Source organism: Triturus cristatus, chromosome 1_1 (assembly GCF_964204655.1).
Source record: "Triturus cristatus chromosome 1_1, aTriCri1.1, whole genome shotgun sequence".
Taxonomy (NCBI): Eukaryota; Metazoa; Chordata; class Amphibia; order Caudata; family Salamandridae; genus Triturus; species Triturus cristatus.
In genome coordinates this window covers 705,291,834-705,312,976 of record NC_140579.1, presented here as the reverse complement: position 1 = coordinate 705,312,976, position 21,143 = coordinate 705,291,834, and the positions used below count along the sequence as shown (strand labels likewise).

At 42.7% G+C, this 21,143-nt stretch overlaps 1 protein-coding gene across 3 annotated transcripts in view; it reads left to right on the top strand.

Annotated features, from left to right (window-relative positions):
* FMNL1 (formin like 1) overlaps positions 1–21,143 on the top strand; it is a 1,060,054-nt gene that overhangs the window by 867,628 nt on the left and 171,283 nt on the right. For all 3 annotated transcript variants that reach the window (XM_085647374.1, XM_085647364.1, XM_085647383.1), the window contains exons 15-17: positions 5,464–5,901; positions 8,785–8,909; positions 16,800–17,002. In XM_085647374.1, the coding sequence (XP_085503500.1) occupies positions 5,464–5,901; positions 8,785–8,909; positions 16,800–17,002 (766 nt within the window). The remainder of the gene's footprint in view (positions 1–5,463; positions 5,902–8,784; positions 8,910–16,799; positions 17,003–21,143) is intronic.

Sequence of the window (21,143 nt, the reverse complement as noted above, 5' to 3'; positions counted from 1 at the left end):
TCGGAGGTGGAGGACATAGTACGGGATCTCTGGAAAGAGTTGGAAGAGCTCCGCAGCACAAATAAGGATGTATTATGGTGTTCGGAAGATGCAGAAAATGGACCCCCATAGAAATAACCTCAGTTTCGTTGGCTTTCCAGAGGACTCAGGAGGTGCTAGTGTGCCTGTGTTGTTGGCAAACTGGCTCAAGGCCACACTATGGTCCGACCAATTTTCTGCTTGTTTTGTAATAGTACAGACACACAGAGCGTTGAGTAGCAGGCCGCCACCAGGGCCTCACCTTGCCCATCATAGCAAAGTTTCTTAACTTCCTGGATCAGAACATGATTCTCTAGGAGGTACGTCGCAAAGGGGAGGTCAGGTACAAAAACTCAAACATTGTGGTGTTTCCTGACTATAGCCGTTAGCTCCAACACCAGCGACATATGTTTGACTCTGTGAAAGTAAAAACTAAGAGCCCTCTAACCGCAATACATGTTGCTGTTTCCAGCAAAGCTAAAGGTTCTTTTTCAAGGAAAGGTCCACTTCTTTCAATCACCAGAGGATGCTTGAGCTTGGATAGAAGAGCAGCTGATCTTGCACTTGCAGAAGGCACCACGATTCCAATGACAACTGCCTCAGAACCTGGGTGCCAAACCTAAGGACAGCCAGCAGCGGAGATGGAGAGGAGGCCACAGACCACAACGAAGGGGCAAGGAGGACAGGCCAGGGAAGGGGGCATTCCACAGACACGAAAGGCGAACATAGTCAATCTTCAAAAAGGGCCAGGGGCTCTGCCCGATTGTGTGCTTCCTCTTTAGGGTCAGGAAAGGATGAGTTATCCTCAGAGTCTGAGAGTCTGCATTCCCTCGCAGGCGATATTTCAGTGTTGTAGCAAGATGTAGAGCCATGGCAGCAGCCAGCACAGGCACAAGTACAAGATCCAGAACAACCAGATCCCTAAAATGGCAACAGTAAGCTGGTGACCTGGACAAGTGGAGACGCAGCACACACCCGACACCCCACGGGTGATTTTAGTTCCTATTGAGATTAATCTCAGTCCCTCTTTGACTGCTGTGGATTGTCACTCATAGGCTTTTTTCTTTCTGTTTGTTCTAATGTTTTAAATAGTACGGTGTTTGGGCACTGAGTAGTGCTAGGGGGTGGGCGACAGACCTCTGCTTGTCTTGCACACAGTTGTTTTAGAATGGAGCGGTTAAGTGCTGCAAGAAGGTCGTGGGGGGAGGTGAGGCAGGTTGGTTGGGAAAGGGGGAGTTTAATTGCTCTTTTTCATTTGTTGGTCGTGCACGATTTTGGGACACACACACACAAGGCAACAAGTGAGCTACATGAGCTTTCTACACATCGTTAAGACAGTTCCCAAGAATACACCATGGCCTCAGCCGAGACTACTACCTTCACGATACTGACATGGAATGTCAGCGGACTAGGGGATAAGATTAACCGGGGGCTGGTAGCGCAATATAATAAATGCATACAACCTGACATAGTAATGCTTCAGGAAACACACCTACAAGATAGTCTGTGTAGATTTCCAGGCAGTATTTGTTAAAAAGTCCCCCATTTTGAAGTGACATGCAGATGGACGGACCCCTGGGTCGGTACATAGGGTTTAGGGGGGTGTGGGGCAGACGGTAGGTCACCTTGATAACGGGACATTACCTTGATATATGTGTCTGCACCGCCTCGGCTGCAGTCCTAACCTTGACTAACGTGGTGGACATCCTCTTAGAGATGCCCTCTTACCTTCATGTTATAGGAGGGGATTTCAATGATGTAATGCACGCACCACTTGATCGATCTGAGAAACATGAGGGGCTTACACACACAACGCCGCTGGCCCGCTTAGCTAGCACGTTGAGGCTAAGTGACATATAGTGCCATCAACATTTGCATGATAGACAATTCTCATACTTTTCAGAGGTCCACAAAGCGTACTCCCGACTGGACTACATATTTGTGCCTACTGGTAAAGTGGGCGAGATAGGGCAGGGTGACTACTTAGCGCGGGCCGGTCTTATCATTTCCCGCTCCTGGTGCGACTAGGAACACTGCCCAACTGTCCCAGCACGGGGTTGCAACTTGATGCCTAGGACCTGTGAGATAGGGAGGTAATAAGGGGTCTTTGGGTTGACACTGAACTTTTCTACTTAGAAAATACAGAATCACCTCTGAGGCTATACTGTGGAATGCCTAGAAAACAGTGCTACGCGAGAAGGCTCAAAAAGTAATAGCCCGGAAAAAGAAGAGGGTGGTTGAGAAGTTGGAACAACTAGAGCTTCAAATCCTCCACTTAGAGGGATGGTCCATTAGCAGTCGAGATCCCTTGGTCCCTCTGCAGTTAGAGCCCCTACTACTAGAGTACTGTGACCTGGAGCAGGACAGCCCCAAAAAGCAGAGACTGGTGACGCTACACTGACTATATGAGGTTGGGGACAAGGGGAGAGAGCTTCTTGCCTGGGTTAGCAAAAAGGAGGTGGAAGCCAGATGAGTACAGGGTCTTATTGATGACACAGTAAAACTCTCAACACAGACTTACAGATTACTCAGGTGTTTGCAGACTACTACAGATTATTCTATGAGGCGCATCCACTTAGTAGTTTCTCTTATATAGACCACTATCTGGCTACCATTCAGACCCCAGTGCTCGGGGAAGAAGAGGTAGAGGGGCTGGAAGGTGACCTAACATTGATGGAAGTACAGGAGACGGTCTCTAATCTAAGACTGGGTAAAACCCCGTGTCTCAGTGGCATTCCAGACGAGTTTTATAAAAGATGCATACATTTACTGGGACCAATCTTATTAAATCTTTACCAAGATGCAGGCAAGGATGGTACTCTTCCTCTAGACTTCCAAACAGCCATGATCACGGTCTTACATAAAGACAGCAAACCCAAAGACAGGTGTGACTCATACCGTCCCATTTCATTATTAAACACCGAAGTTAAAATTCTAGCCACAATACTTGTGACCTGTTTATTGAAGGTCATTACATCACTCATTCACAATGACCAGTCCAGGTTCAGGCCAAGTCATGCTACCCAGTTGAATCTCTGTATAACTCATAACTAGCTGATGGAGGTCAAGGACTGTATAGCTCCACACATATTTATTTCGTTAGACGCAGAAAAGGCATTTGATGCAGTGTATTGGCCTTTTCTGGATTGTACACTAGATTTGGGACAAAATTTCGGAAATTGATAGTGCTATTATATAGTGAACTGATAGCAGCGGTAAAGATGAACAGGAAGTTGTCGTTGAGGTTCCCATTTGTCCGGGGGACCAGGCAGGGGTGTCCTCTATCCCCTCTCCATTTTGAGTTTACTGTGGAATCCTTGACGTGTGCCATTCGAGCACACCCAGGGGTCAGTGATTTCCGAATTACTCCCAATGATGATGTTGAGGAGAAGATTTACCTCTACGCCAACTATATTCTTTTATACATAATAGAACCTATGACAACTATCCCCGTTCTCTTTCACACCCAAGAGGAATATGGATCACACTCAGGATATAAGATTAATTGCAATAAGTCTATGCTACGGATTTCGAGGTGACTACTGAGGGTTTTAAATATGTCGGTATCTTTATGACACCGTATAGTGTGGTGTGTCAACACCGCAACATTGGGAAGGTAATATCCCATTTTAAGGGAGATGCAGAGTGGTGGAAAGACCTTCCCCTCTCGTTACTATGACCGGTGGCCATTTATAAAATGATTACCTTGGCCCAACTCCTCTACACCCTCTAAAATACGTACCACCCACTGCCTAGGACAGTGTTCACTGACAATGCTGGGGAGGTACGATCGTTGCTATGGCAGGGTAGGCAGCCCAGGATAGCGCTGAAGACTTTACAGTGCAACCCCTGCGGGTAGCATTACGCAACATTGAGGCCTACTATTGGGCCACACATCTAAGCTCAATTAATGAATAGATACATGCATCGAGAGACCATTCTACATATAGAATGCAGAGGACGACACTTGAATCCCACACTCACCTGCACTATCTCTATAGTGGTAAAGGTATTCGCAGGCTACTTCCAATCAATTGAGGAGGCCTGCAAAATCACCAAAGAAATGCCACTTTGTAGAGGGACATGGCTCAGAGAGATTGGTAAACTGCAAGGCTTCGAGTTGTGGGATATGCTGGAAATCTCCACGGTGAGGGATATCAATGAAGGAGGGGAACTCAAACCCTTAACGACCTTCAGTACAGAATACAGTCTCCACACGTCCTAGTTCATCAAATATGCGCAATTGCAACATGCGTGGTTGGCGGAGTGGCTAGTGTGCGCTGAGTTACCAGAATACGCATTATTGGAGGGGAGACTGCTGCAGGAAGAGCTTACAAGAAAAGCAGTGCCAATCACATATAAGATCCTAAACAATAATATGTCTGATCATCTTGCTCGGCTGGGAGAGAAATACAGAAGAAATAGAAGATATTGATTGGGAGATGGCCCTTAAGCACCCCACAGGGAGTTAGCCATTAAAGCCGGACTACGCCTCATCCTTTACAAATTCTGTATAGGATATATTACGACAGAGACAGATTGCATACAATGGGGAGGGCAGAGACCCCGGCATGTCTTCGGTGGCAGATTGCTAGTGGCAACTTTCTACACACAATAAGGGGATGCCCCATCATCCAGGCCTACTGGAAGCCTATCATTGAGGAGCTTAGTGTGGTTCTAGAGATGTCCCTCGCAGCAAATTCCGAATGTGTCCTTCTGGGCACCCCAAATGATATAGACGCTCCTAGATCCCAATTCCTCTTTAGTGCCATAGGTCTAGTGGTTGCTAAGCGTGATGTGGCCTGGCGATGGAGGGTGGCAAAGGTTCCCACCATCCAAGAATGGAGAACAGGGATGGACCTCTATATGGAAGCAGAAAAGGTCACTTATGAAAATTGGGGCTGCCCTCGGAAATTCCAAAAGATCTGGGGCTGTTAGATGAGTCATTATGGGTTTGATCTGTTGGAGAACGCCCAGGGCCCAAGCTGCAGATACAGGCCCTAGTATATCCTTTGGTCATGGTGGTCAATCAGTATGAGTGTAAATCATTGTCAATATTCCTACGATGGTGTACTGAGATGTGATGTGATCTTCCTTTTATTTGTCCTTCTGGTCCCATGTGGAATCACTGTTGCCTGTTTAAGAATATACTCTGTGAATGTTCTTCATGCAACGGTTGCTGCGGTTGTGATGACATTGTGTTTGTTATGAAAACCAAACACAATAAAAAGATATTTAAAAAAAAAAAGTCTGTTTGTAGCAAGGAAGGTTTGTCACATTCTATGGACCAGGGGGTACTATGTGAAGCACATGTCAAAGATGCACCATCTGAAGTGGTTTGATACCTGGGACCTGAGACATGCTTTGGATATGCAGAGGCGTGCTAGAAACAGAAAGGTACCCTTAGGCACCACTTCAAATAAACAATTTGTCTTTTCATTTCAGATAGTCCAATTCCGCCGCCGTCACCTCCGCCATCGTTGGACATTACAGCTGTGGCCTCTCCAGTGGTTCCTCCTGCACCTCCTCTGCCAGATTTTGCTGGTGCCCAGCCTGATGCGCCCACCCAACCTGTGTCACCTGGCCCAACATCTCAGCCCACCCCACTTGCCTCCCCAGTCCCACCTGCCACATCTGTCATAATATCACCAGCACAGACACCAACTCCCACTGCTCCTCCTCCAGCCCCACCCCTGCCTGGAAACGATGTATCCCCTTTAATGAGCCCTCCTGAAGCAAGCCAATCACCTCCCCAGCCGCCACCGCCGCCACATTCACCCCCACCAACGTCCACCCAGGGAATGCCAGACCCGGCTCCCCCTCCACCACCTCCAGGAATGCACGCTGGTGTATCAACTACCTCAGCCCCTGCAGACAGATCAGGTAAGAGCGAAAGGAGGCTTCCTTGAATGGTCTGCACGATCAGTCAAACGGCGAGGAGAGGGCTGCAGGGCAGAAAAAAATGGAGGATTAACAGCCAGGTCCGAAATCTCATTATTTCGCTGTAGGCCAGTATGCCCTTGACATACCATATCCATCAGCCATGCCTGCCCAGCCAAAGGAGAGGCCTCTCACGTCAAGAGATAGCAAAGGACGACTGTTTTATGACTTTTCAAGCTCAGTCACACAATCATGGTGCCCAAGACATTTCAATGGTAACCGAGAGCGTGTCTAGACTGAAAATGTCACCGCTCTAATATTATGTTACCTGTTTGAATGTAGCGAGTGCTGTGGGTACTTCCGATGAGCAGAAAAAGGATTTTTTTAAGCAAACAAATAAGACAGATATATACAAATTGCAAATTCTGACATAGAAAGAGAGAGAGAGAGCGAGAGAGAGTGTGTGTGCGTTTGTGCGTGCGTGTGTGTCTCTCTGTGCGTGTGTCATAGTTAGAACAGACTCGAATGGAATATGGTTTATGTCCTTTACAAATGTAGCACATTCCATCAGGTTTTTAAAAACGTGTTTGATCGCTCGGTACCATTCCTTTGTTATCAGAACTTTTCATTCTAAAAACTCTGGTCTCACCCCTGATCTATCCTGCTGATTAGGAATGGGGCAGTTTTGGGGAGGTGGCAAAGGTGGCGTTGAGACAAGACGGCTCCTGTGTGTTTAGCACTCCTCTCTGTTGAGACTCTTGGAAGTGCTTGAAATTACAAGGACATTGCTGTTAGTTCAGGGAGGCTTAATTAATTTGAGAAGACAATGTCTTATAATTATAACTTGTTTCTTATATAAAGCTTCATACCACACGTCTGCCATTTCTAAGTGCTGTAAATAACAGGTGTTACTATTACCCAGTTTATGGTACTCAATTTACTGGCCTGAGAAGGATGGAAGGCTCAGTTTTCCTTTGCCGGGGATTCAAACCTGTAAGCTGTCAATCATTGCATATTTCAGGGACAAGGGTTCAGCTCACTGAACCATCCGATCGTACCAGAGAAGGGAGCAGTGGCCTCTTTGACAAATTAATGCTACTTGAGTCATCACGCTCACTTTGTTTCCAAGTCCATGGTGTTTAGGATCACCAGGGTGACCAGCGGTCTCCCACCAGGTGTGCTGCCTGTGCACTGGGGTAGAAGGAAATTCTATTCAAAAGCTCAGTAACATTATTCCTGACCTTTTCTTGGGAGGGCACTCCAAATAAATATTTTATTCGAGTTGATCATTGCGGTCACTGTGTTGACAGTCACTGTACGTGCGGTGCTGAAAAACTGATGTGTGTGACCTTATACAAGTGAGGACTCCCTCGCTTAGTAGGTAATGTACAATCTAAAAGTAGGTAATACACTAAAAAGATTATGTGGCCTCAAAAAGGACAGATACAATGGACAGGAGTAAGCCCGTTTTCCCAGCAGAGACCGGCAATAGTTTATAACAAACAACAACGTCTCAGCTGGAAGTCATTTAAAACATAGCAAGTACATAACCAGTGATGTAAATCACGTAGGGAGGGGGAAAAAAAAAAAGGGAGACCACAAGGGAATGAGAGAAAAGGGGTTATATTGTAGGTAGTTATTACAGCACTACAGTACAATAAAAGTACAAATGACCAAAACACTCAAGTGAGCACTGGACGTTCTAGTGACAGTGAACGGCGCAGTGACACAAGGGTGAAAGGCAGCGTGAACGGCGAAAAAGTAATAAAATAACAATGTGGTCAAGGTAAACAAAATGTTTATATACAGTGTAGTTTTTTCAATGAACAAATTAATTTGACATCAAATTAATTTTGTTCATTGAAAAAACTACACTGTATATAAACATTTTGTTTACCTTGACCACATTGTTATTTTATTACTTTTTCGCTGTTCACGCTGCCTTTCACCCTTGTGTCACTGCGCCGTTCACTGTCACTAGAACATCCAGTGCTCACTTGAGTGTTTTGGTCATTTGTACTTTTATTGTACTGTAGTGCTGTAATAACTACCTACAATATAACCCCTTTTCTCTCATTCCCTTGTGGTCTCCCTTCTTTTTTCTCCCCCTCCCTACGTGATTTACATCACTGGTTATGTACTCAAAAAGGACGTCACCAGAAACTTAAATTATAATAGTCAGTAGCCCTCAAAGTATCAAGGGTGTGACCAAACCATAACAAATGTGCTCTACAAAATAGAGCAGTGTGGTCTGACCTGGTAGGTGATGTGCCCCGAAAAAGGAAACAATGTGCTTGTTGGAAATGTAGTTAGGGTTACCTCAAATAGAAAGTAACTAAATTACTCTCAGTTGGTAGATAATTCTCCTTTATGTAGCCAAGCGCCCTGAAAAATTCACCTGCCTTTAAAGTAGGTAATGTGCTTTCAGAGAGCATGTAAGTAATGTACCTTCATTTATTACTTGGTATGCCTTGACATTTTAGGTAAAGAGCTCTAAAAACGTAAGCGATGTGTCCTCTACTAGTAGATAATGTGCCCTCAAACAACAGGGAATGCGTTCTCAAAAAATTAGATGCCGGTCTCGAACTGGCTTTATGCTTAGCTAGTTCCACTCTTGTTTCCTTTATCTTCAGATTTGCACAACATATAAGGCCCTAACAAATTATTTAGTCATTGAAGGGTTTAAGACAGTGGTGGCCCTTGATAAAAAGCAGAATTAGTAGGTGTGTTGCAATACAACATTGTAGGTTTTCTCACAAATCCTGTGTTCTAATTTAAAGATGTCATCTCAAAGATGGCCGCCTCCTTGGGCTTCACATTCTTTGGTGACTATATATCCGTTTGGTGCTTAATTGTTTCTCATACTCAATTGGTTCTGTTTTTCAGGTGTGAAAATCAAGCAGCCTATCCAGACCAAGTTCAGGATGCCTCTTCTTAACTGGGTGGCCCTAAAACCCACGCAGATCAATGGTACTGTTTTCACTGAACTCAATGATGAGAAGGTGTTGCAGGTGAGAACTCAGAAGCTGGGCATTTTGAAGAAAGGGGGTGGCCAGTGGTCTTGCTGGAGCGCTACATCAACAATCATTCCCTCACTTTGGCAGTGACCACAGCACGGCCCTTGACCTAAATGTGTATGGCCTTACATGCTGTCCATATTCTGCCACTAGTAGTTGAGTCAAAAAGTTTGCTTGTTTTTCTTAAGTTTTGAAATTGTTGGCTTAAATAATAGAAGCACCTGTAATAATACTTCTGTATGACGTCTACCAGGTCTCTGAAATGCTCCATGTGCACTATATGGAACCACCCCATACACAAAGGCACCCCAAGGGAATCAGGGCGCACTCCACAGAGGTGTAAAATGCAATCACGGCCCAGCCACAAAAACCATTTAAAGTGCCTTTAACATTTCCTGTATCTCTGCAGATCTTGGGCATTCACACGTTGATAGCAATCACACAGGAGCTGCAGATAGCACCCTGCTTCCGAGAATCGCTATCGCAAATGGTATGACAAGTGTGATACATAATTAATGCAGACTTGTTTATGATCATTATTGCTCCATAGAGTATCTGCCAATCTGAAAAATAAAAATATAGTTGCTAAACCATAAACGTTTAGTTGAAAAATGTTTTATAATTAGGTTAAAAAGGCTAAAAAAAAATTAAATTGACTAGTTACAGTTAACCTCACCATTAGGACTATGATGCACTTATAATCAAATAACAATATTTAGGGGTGCCTTATGATGGGGATTGAGTAATTAATCATATCTGGCCGATGTCAACAGTTTTAGATAGTTAAGCTTCGAAGATTAAAGCTTACATTAGAAAAACCATAGAAGTTCACTGAAAGAAACAAAGGTTAAAGTGACGTTATAGTTAGGCCCTGTAAAAATATAAAAACTATTGTTTTAAAACTAAAAAACACTAAAATTCACCAGTTAGAGTTTACTGAGCTAACTATATCTTTTTCTGCATAAGGCCTCACATAATACATCACTCATGACATATTAATGTAGACTAAAGTCTTAATACTTTACCTAACTGCAATGTCACTTTAAACTTGTTTTCTTAGTGAATTTCTAAGCTTTTTAAAATATAATCACTGATTATTCTTGTTGTTGCATAAAGTAAGTACCCAACTCCCTCACTGAGAATAGCTTTTGACCGTGTGCAATAGGAGGTTGGACCCTCCCTTGAGGGACAACACACAGGGACCACGCTGGGTCCCAGGGGAGTACCGCAAGACTGTAGCACAATATTTGTTTTTATTATTTTGGCCAGAAGCTCGCCCACAAGGGGCGGGGGTTAGGATACCTCTGCCCTGTCCCCTTGTATCTTTTTAGGTCTCGGCCTGACGTCAGCAACGCATGCGCTGCTCTCGTCATACGAGACTTCTTGGAATCGATACGATTCCAAGAAGCCTCGTCCCAGCTCTGCCTGCAGATTTCATTTGTGCGTATTGTTTGGCGTCACAAATTAGGCCTAAAGCAGTGCAATGATTGCACTGAGGGCATGCCAATCATTCCTTGTTGCCACCCTGTCTCCTTTTAGGCACGCCCACTGGGATTGGGTCGTTTACGGGCGGATTTACACTCATTCCTTCAAAGGACTCGAAGCACTTTTTTTTCTAATTCGCAGTGCCGTCCACACGCTTGTAATGGCCGCTGACAGCCTCTCCTGCTTCAGCCCCCCCACCCTCGCAAAATTTGGAATTCTGCTGCATCATCAACGCACCTTATCTCTCTGGTGTTTAGCTGTGTTTAGCTTTTTAAAGCAATCTATTCATGCATTCATTTGCGCATTATGATTAGCTAACAAGTATATTTCGTGTGAGGCGGGGTTGGACTACCGAGGTATGTTTGGATGGTCAGAGCCTTTAGAGCCAGAGAACCAGGGCAGCAGAGCTCCTCTAGAGCCAGAGAACCAGGTCAGCAGAGGTGCTCTAGAGGCAGAGAACCAGGTCATCAGAGCTGCTTTAGAGCCAGAGAACAAGGTCAGCAGAGCTGCTTTAGAAGTAGAGAACCAGGTCAGCAGAGCTGCTCTAGAGCCTAAGAACCAGGTCAGCAGAGCTGCTCTAGAGGCAGAGAACCAGGTCAGCAGATCTGAGAACGAGGTTAGCAGAGCTGCTTTAGAGCCAGAGAACCAGGTCAGCAGAGCTGCTTTAGAGCCAAAGAACCAGGTCAGCAGAGCCGTTGTAGAGCCAGAGAACCAGGTCAGCAGAGCTGCTGTAGAGCCAGAGAACCAGGTACGCAGAGCTGCTCTAGAGCCAGAGAACCAGGTCAGCAGAACTGCTTTAGAGCCAGAGAACCAGGTCAGCAGAGCCACTGTACAGCCAGAGAACCAGGTCAGCAGAGCTGCTCTAGAGCCAGAGAACCAGGTCAACAGAACTGCTTTAGAGCCAGTGAACCAGGTCAGCAGAGCTGCTGTAGAGCCAGAGAAACCAGGCCAGTAGAGCTGCTCACTCTCTACTAATCACTCACTACTACTCTACTACTCTCTACTACTCTCTCTCTTCTACTCACTCTCTATTATTCATTCTCTACTACTCACTCTCTACTATTCTCTACTACTCTCTCTACTACTCAATCTCTACTACTCTACTACTCTCTCTCTACTACTCACTCTCTACTACTCTCTCTACTACTCACTCTCTACTACTCTCTACCTACTACTCTCTACTACTCACTCTCTACTACTCACTCTCTACTACTCTCTACTACTCACTCTCTACTATACTACTCTCTACTACTCTCTCTACTACTCACTCTCTACTACTCTACTACTCTCACTACCACTCACTCTCTACTACTCTCTACTACTCACTCTCTACTACTCTCTACTACTCTCTACTGCTCACTCTCTACTACTCACTCTCTACTACTCTATTACTCTCTACGACTCACTCTTTACTACTCTCTACTAATCTCTCTCTACTACTCACTCTCTACTACTCTCTACTATTCACTCTCTACTACTCTCTCTACTACTCACTCTCTACTGCTCTCTCCACTACTCTCTCTCTAGTACTCACTCTCTACTACTCACTCTCTACTACTCTCTACTACTCACTCTCTACTACCACTCTCTACTACTCACTCTCTACTCACTCTCTACTACTCTCTGCTACTCACTCTCTACTACTCTCTGCTACTCACTCTCTACTACTCACTCTCTACTACTCTACTACTCTCTACTACTCACTCTCTACTACTCTCAGCTACACTCTATTACTCTCTACTACTCACTCTCTACTATCTACTACTCACTCTCTACTACTCTCTACTACTCACTCTACTACTCACTCTCTACTACTCTCTGCTACTCACTCTCTACTACTCTCTGCTACTCACTCTCTACTACTCACTCTCTACTACTCTACTACTCTCTACTACTCACTCTCTACTACTCTCAGCTACACTCTATTACTCTCTACTACTCACTCTCTACTATCTACTACTCACTCTCTACTACTCTCTACTACTCACTCTACTACTCACTCTCTACTACTCTCTACTACTCTCTACTACTCACTCTCTACTACTCACTCTCTACTACTCTACTACTCACTCTCTACTACTCTCTCTCTACTACTCACTCTCTACTACTCTACTACTCTCACTACTACTCACTCTACTACTCTCTACTACTCACTCTCTACTACTCACTCTCTACTACTCTACTACTCTCTACTACTCACGCTCTACTACTCACGCTCTACTACTCACTCTCTACTACTCTACTACTCTCTACTACTCACTCTTTACTACTCTCTACTACTCACTCTCTACTACTCACTCTCTACTACTCTCTACTAATCTCTCTCTACTTCTCACTCTCTACTACTCTCTGCTACTCACTCTCTACTACTCGCTCTCTACTATTCTACTACTCTCTACTACTCTATCTCTACTACTCTCTCTACTACTCACTCTCTACTACTCACTCTCTACTACTCTCTACTACTCACTCTCTACTACTCTCTGCTACACTCTATTACTCTCTACTACTCACTCTACTATCTACTACTCACTCTCTACTACTCTCTACTACTGACTCTACTACTCACTCTCTACTACTCTCTACTACTCTCTACTACTCTCTACTACTCACTCTCTACTACTCACTCTCTACTACTCTACTACTCACTCTCTACTACTCACTCTCTACTACTCTACTACTTTCTACTACTCACTCTCTACTACTCTACTACTCTCTACTACTCTCTCTCTACTACTCACTCTCTACTACTCTACTACTCTCACTACTACTCACGCTCTACTGCTCACTCTCTACTACTCACTCTCTACTACTCACTCTGTACTACTCTACTACTCTCTACTACTCACGCTCTACTACTCTCTACTACTCACTCTTTACTACTCTCTGCTACTCACTCTCTACTTCTCACTCTCTACTACTCTCTACTAATCTCTCTCTACTTCTCACTCTCTACTACTCTCTGCTACTCACTCTCTACTACTCACTCTCCTCACTACTCTACTACTCTCTACTACTCTTGACTACTACTCTCTACTACTACTCTCTACTACTCACTGTCTACTACTCACTCTCTACTACTGCACTACTCACTCTCCACTACTCATTCTCTACTACTCACTCTCTACTACTCTCTACTACTCACTCTACTACTCTACTACTCTCTACTACTCACTCTCTACTACTCACTCTCTACTACTCGCTCTCTACTACTCTACTACTCTCTACTACTCACTCTCTACTACTCTCTACTACTCACTCTCTACTGCTGTCTACTACTCTCTACTACTCACACCCTACTCTCTGCTCTCTATTACTCACTCTCTACCTCTCTCTCTACTACTCTGTACCTCTCTACCTCTACCTCTCTACCTCTACCTCTCCCTCTATACCTCTACCTCTCTCCACCTCTCTCTACGCGCACACATATGCACATATATATATGCATATATATGCATATGCATTTATATATATGTATGTGTATATATATATACATACATATATAAACATATATATAATCTACATATCTATATAAATATAAATGCATGCATACATATATGCATACATATGCATGTTATGTACATGAAAGTTTGAAAAACACTAATTAAAGCAAAGCCAAAAATCCACCTATTTACAAACAGAATTGCTTTAACTTAAACGAGGGCAAGACCTATTGCATTTTCAATGCTTGTTTTTTAAACTCAGGACACTGGGACACAAAATAGGCCCGGGAACCAAAATAAAAGTGAACCGCATTATTGAACCACATAGCTAAAAAAGTGGCCCTCATTTGCAAATCAGACTAGCTTTGAACTTGTAAAGACACACTGTATTTGCATTTTGCAGGGTATGTGAGACTGCATGCATTTGTGTTTGCTGCAGGCAATTTTTGTGGTAATATTTGGGCAATCAACAGTAAAAACCGGCACATCTGGCAAGACAACAGGCCCATAAACTGCTAAACAAAAGGCCCACACATTTATCTATCATACCTGCCCATCGGGCACTGCCTTATTGTCCCAATTTAAAAAAATAAATAAATAAAAAATAGGAAATCCCAGCTCGTGAAGTTAAATGCTTTTTCCTTGTTGCTTTCTTTGTAATGTGGAAATAAACTATTGCTTCGGCTAAGAAATAGGTGTTGGGACCAGATTAAAAAAATACCTCTCTCCTTCCTCATACTTTTTGCGGCCATTGTTAAAAGTTATTCCTACGGGTCTATTTAGCCTTTTTCTGCACCTGTACATAATTGTGTGACCCAATATTTGAGAAAAGTCGTTATTAAATGGATTGCTAATGTTGATGCTACTCTAAGAACGCTGCTTGCATTTTGTATCGCGGAGCACACTCTGCAGTAAGCGCACATCATATGATGACTTTGAATGCTTCCCATACAATTGAAGAGTTTGCAGAATATTTGTTGCATGCAGAGAGCTCTGTGATTTCCACCCTAACATTTTCTGTTATCTTCTCAAAGTAAGCATAATTTTATCTATGCCCCGTGACTTCACCTTTATGGGGCTTGAATTACTTCCTCATTTATCGTGAAAGTCGCAACTTTGCCAAAACTCTCGTGTTTCACACGATGGTGAAGTTCACATAAATGGGGAGACCCAGCGATCAGTTCTAGGCCAGTAATGGGGCAGATAAATACCCCCAAGCGTAAACAAATTGCACCAAAAGATTTGAAAAATTCATTTAGTGTGTGGAAAACTCACAAGTCACAAAAAATCGATAGTATGCAGGTGCCATTTGTATTTAGGAATGGAAACCATTTTCCTTACCTCTCAAATTTCAGTGAGATTACAAGTTTTAGGAAGACCAAAAAAACAATGAACACTCGTATTAGGTATTACTGTAGGCATAACTGAAGGACGAAGAGAATGAGGGTTGATTAGGAAAGGCACAGGTCAGTCATTGAGGTACACAATCACATGCATACTGTACAAGTCTGTCAATAAATACAAATTTTCAACGTTTAAGTCGAGATTTCCAAGAAATTTGTGAATTTAAAAAAAGAAAATCAAAAAGAGATGTTAGGGGCGTAGCCAGCTCCTGTGTCTAAACACTGAGTCACATCAACGTCTGTAGGCAGAGCCTGGCCGCAAAGCAGGATCTGTGTCCAACCCATGGTGAGGGGTTGGTTCATGCCCACCTGTCGTGCATTGCCGAGAGGGCATGCACTACAGGGGTTCGACTCACATGAGATTGGATGCAGGCTTAGCCACAGGCCAAGTCTGTGCCCAACCCCGCTACTCATGGCCGAAGGCTGTCGGTGGTGAGGGTTGGACACTGGCCAAAGGACTACCTAGTAGGCCAGCAGTGGCTCTGACTCCAACCCCTAATGTTCTTTTTTTTATTTTATTTAAATCTCAGAAAACAAATGGAAAAAAACAGAAACATATGATGGTTTGACTACTGCAAACACTATGAGCCTATTCACAAAAACATTTATGAGTACAGGAAGTATTACTACAGTGGTACTCTTTTACATGCTATTACATGCCTATGTGAATCAGTCTCAAAATGTCCATCCTCTTGTTTGCCGAGAGGACACAGTCCTTTTTATTTGTTCTAATTGTATATGAATAGTCCCTAAATACTCCCATTTTACTTCAGTTTTATATGTTTTGGGCCTAATTTACAGGTGCATTTAAGAGTACGTAAAAGTGTATCCCGCGTGTACTAATTTAAGCACTCCTAAAGGCCATTGTGAATAGGCACCTATATCATTCACATGTGGGAAAAACCTAAGTAATTCACTGAAAAACCACAGTTAAAGAGACATTGTGGCTCAATGACAAAGTCTAAAATATTACATGCTGCCACAATTTTTACGTCCACCATGAAAACCATAACTTGCAGCCCAATGGGCTGATCGTGAACTAACAATATTCAATGGGTCCTCATATCCACACAAAGAAGTTGTGCTCTATCTAGAGTGATGAACACAGCAATGCAAACGGTAAGGTGATATGCAATGGCACTGGTGATGCCTGATATTATACGTGGTGGCATCTGTCATGTCACGTGTGATCATAAGATCAGCCCATTTTTAGTGTTTGATGTGTGGGAAGAGATTACATTATTCACTGCCACACACTACTTGCATTGCACTATCCTCTCCTCTACTCACCTCATATTCTCTTCCATTCTGCTCCCCTCACCTCTCACAACCCCTGACCTCACCTCCTCTCACCCACTCTCTTCTTTCATGCTTTCTTTCCTTATTATCTGTCTCTTCTATTCTTCTGCCATCATTTTCCACTTAAACTGCTCTTCACTTGTATCTTTTTCTCTTTCCTTTTAGATGTCACTTCTCTACTCCCGGATCTCCCACCAGTCAATCCTGCTTCCTCCAGCCCTTTACCTCTCCTCTCCCATCTTCTGTCCTCCTAGGAACTCAACATGAGTGAATTTGAGGAGCAGTTTAAGACCAAAGTCCAGGGCCCGAGCACGCACATGAAAGCTGTGAAGGTGAAGTCAACCCAGAAGCCCTCCACCACTGTGAACCTTATCGAGAGCAACCGGGCCAAGAACCTGGCCATCACCCTGCGCAAGGCCGGCCTTGGCAGAGAGGATATTTGCAAGGCTATTCAGATGTGAGTAACAGCAGCTCACTTCCGGAAAGGCCAGTAGTGGTGCCCTGTTTGTCTCGCCACCTACTGGAACAAGGGGATGATGAGGTCCTATTAACACAGGTCATGCTGCTGCCAACAGTGAGTTCGGTTTGCCCAGTGCCAACTATTGCCACAAGAATAAACAACAGATTTGCTAGTACTGCTACTGTTTTAACCTCAGAATCACTTATGAGGACACATTTTGAAGAGCAACAAAATGCGTGGAAGAATTTATTTTCCCGATTTAATCGATCAATTTAATTATATCAAAAAACTTTATCGTCCTTCCATAAGACACAGTGCACAAAAGAATTCTAAATCACATGAATGAAACAACATACGTGAAAAAAAACAACACACTTTTCAAACACACATTTCAACCATTCTAAACAAAACACTCTGCTTTGTTCCAAACATACTGGTACCGATAAAACATTCACACAACTCTATCAAACTTGTGAAAAGAAAGTTAAACGCTTAATATTCTATTTTGTCAGACCACAGAAAGTAACAATAGCACAGTAATTCTCAATGTTATTAGATTTTAAAACCATTTCCAAATTCTTGTGGTCGTTGAACAAGGTCTACGCGTTTCGAGAACCCTTAATTTAGAGGGTCTCTCATCAGGACCTGTGAATTAAAGTGAAAATGAAACCTTAATGAGTAACAAAGGGGCGTGCACTTTCCTCTCAATGCATACTATCATAACTAAGTGTAGCCTTAATTACCTCTGACAAATGAAGAGAAGACCAGCCGATCTAATCCAAAAAAGCTCTGAAATAAGACTCTAGAAAAAGAGAGTAAGGACAAAGCACTAACTATGGGGATGAAATACAGGTTCTTGTGTTATAGACAAATTAGACAAGGTGTTAAGAACATCTGCTCATTAACCAAGCACTTACATGGATTATGGCGCGTGACTGCTATCTTGGTGTACAAGGTCAAGTTTTCAAAATTCAGTTTGATGCAGTGTTGGGTCACTGGTGAACTGTGGAATGGATTGAAGTAAATTAAGTACGAGCAAAATGATGACCATGGAATGATGATTCCTTATCTTAAATCAATTAGGTACTTGGAGAGACATGTTGCGCTACTTGAAGATGGCGAAACCGTATTTAGCCAGCAAGGAAGGACGTGATGGTTCACTCGCGAAAGGCACCAAATTACTCGATCGCGGTTTGAGGTAGAATCTGTAAAGTTGTGTCGAAGACAGTGTTAGGACAAACATCGGTCTAAACAGGCTGGAACGGTTTTATTGGCTAAGACGTTTGAATGAAAAGGGGGCAAAGAATGGTGTCAAAATAATCTATTGATTCAATATGTGGCCCGTTAGTAACGCGCTAGGGAAATTCTTTTTAAGTTGTTGGCTAGCCACAAAGGTAAATTTACCTGAATGAATCTCGTTCGTATCTTCAGTCAATTGCCAATGCCGATCACGTGAGGAAGCATGTGAACACTCTATTTTTATCTCTTGTAGTAGACATAGATGAAAGACTGATGAAGTTTGAGAGCATGCCCAATTCAAGATGGCGGAAGCTCGATTTTTAAACTTACGGCCGCAGTACAAAAAGCAATGCTGAAAGATTATTCACTGAAGGTTTATTAAAAACGGTGTATTTGACAATTAGATGTGTGGTCATCAAAATCTGAAAACATTTCCAGCAATTTTGTAGGGGCCAAAAAGTTTTCACAGCTAGTGAAGTAGTTTCAGCAGATAATGAGTGCATGATGCCAATATGTTAGGCATTATGAAAAATATTGATCACCATGTCAAATTAGTCAATGGAAACTCTACAAAGAAGATGGAGAAATTTGTTGGACATGTTGAGCGTGATTTCAGTTGGTGCCGTATTAGCTCGATTTTGTAGGGATTATCAGTAATGACCAAGAAAGTTTTGTAGCTAGTGAAGTAGTTTCAGCGGATAATGAGTACATGATGCCTTTATGTTAGGCAATATGAAAATTGGTCACCATGTCAAATTGGTCAATGGAGACTCCACAAAAAGGATGAAGAATTTATTGGACATGTTGGACATGATTAAAGTTGGTACCATGTTAGCTCAATTTGTATAGCTCAGACATTTCGTTCAATCCGTTGGAAGCTGTGTTGAATTTAAGTATCATGAAAGCCTCTCTACGAGACAGTTTTAATTCTAGGTCGCTGCAAAACTTTCTTGGTCCTTACTGATAATCCCTACAAAATCGAGCTAATACGGCACCAACTGAAATCACGCTCAACATGTCCAACAAATTTCTCCATCTTCTTTGTAGAGTTTCCATTGACTAATTTGACATGGTGATCAATATTTTTCATAATGCCTAACATATTGGCATCATGCACTCATTATCTGCTGAAACTACTTCACTAGCTGTGAAAACTTTTTGGCCCCTACAAAATTGCTGGAAATGTTTTCAGATTTTGATGACCACACATCTAATTGTCAAATACACCGTTTTTAATATATCTGTAAAAAACCTTCAGTGAATAATCTTTCAGCATTGCTTTTTGTACTGCGGCCGTAAGTTTAAAAATCAAGCTTCCGCCATCTTGAATTGGGCATGCTCTCAAACTTCATCAGTCTTTCATCTATGTCTACTACAAGAGATAAAAATAGAGCGATCACATGCTTCCTCACGTGATCGGCATTGGCAATTGACTGAAGATACGAACGAGATTCATTCAGGTAAATTTACCTTTGTGGCTAGCCAACAACTTAAAAAGAATTTCCCTAGCGCGTTACTAACGGGCCACATATTGAATCAATAGATTCTTTTGACACCATTCTTCGCCCCCTTTTCATTCAAAAGTCTTAGCCAATAAAACCGTTCCAGCCTGTTTAGACCGATGTTTGTCCTAACACTGTCTTCGACACAACTTTACAGATTCTACCTCAAACCGCGATCGAGTAATTTGGTGCCTTTCGCGAGTGAACCATCACGTCCTTCCTTGCTGGCTAAATACGGTTTCGCCATCTTCAAGTAGCGCAACATGTCTCTCCAGGTACCTAATTGATTTAAGATAAGGAATCATCATTCCATGGTCAACATTTTGCTCGTACTTAATTTACTTCAATCCATTCCACAGTTCACCAGTGACCCAACACTGCATCAAACTGAATTTTGAAAACTTGACCTTGTACACCAAGATAGCAGTCACGCGCCATAATCCATGTAAGTGCTTGGTTAATGAGCAGATGTTCTTAACACCTTGTCTAATTTGTCTATAACACAAGAACCTGTATTTCATCCCCATAGTTAGTGCTTTGTCCTTTCTCTCTTTTTCCAGAGTCTTATTTCAGAGCTTTTTTGGATTAGATCGGCTGGTCTTCTCTTCATTTGTCAGAGGTAATTAAGGCTACACTTAGTTATGATAGTATGCATTGAGAGGAAAGTGCACGCCCCTTTGTTACTCATTAAGGTTTCATTTTCACTTTAATTCACAGGTCCTGATGAGAGACCCTCTAAATTAAGGGTTCTCGAAACGCGTAGACCTTGTTGAACGACCACAAGAATTTGGAAATGGTTTAAAATCTAATAACATTGAGAATTACTGTGCTATTGTAACTTTCTGTTGTCTGACAAAATAGAATATTAAGCGTTTAACTTTCTTTTCACAAGATTGATAGAGTTGTGTGAATGTTTTATCGGTACCAGTATGTTTGGAACAAAGAAGAGTGTTTTGTTTAGAATGGTTGAAATGTGTGTTTGAAAAGTGTTTTTTTTCACGTATGTTGTTTCATTCATGTGATTTAGAATTCTTTTGTGCACTGTGTCTTATGGAAGGACGCTAAAGTTTTTTGATATAATTAAATTGATCGATTAAATCGGAAAAAGAAATTCTTCCCCGCATTTTGTTGCTCTTTAAAATGTGTCCTCATAAGTGATTCTGAGGTTAAAACAGTAGCAGTACTAGCAAATCTGTTGTTTATTCTATTACGGGCTCAGCTTTACTGCTTTCAGCCTACCTCCAAACTTTGATTTGTGAACTATTGCCACAAGGCAGGTCACTCTCTATCATTCAAGAACATTTTATATATCCCCCCACTACCCAAAAAAAGAAATCTGACAAGGGTTGCTACCATCGTACTGTAAAAAGAGCACACACTAGTAGCCTTTTTTAAAG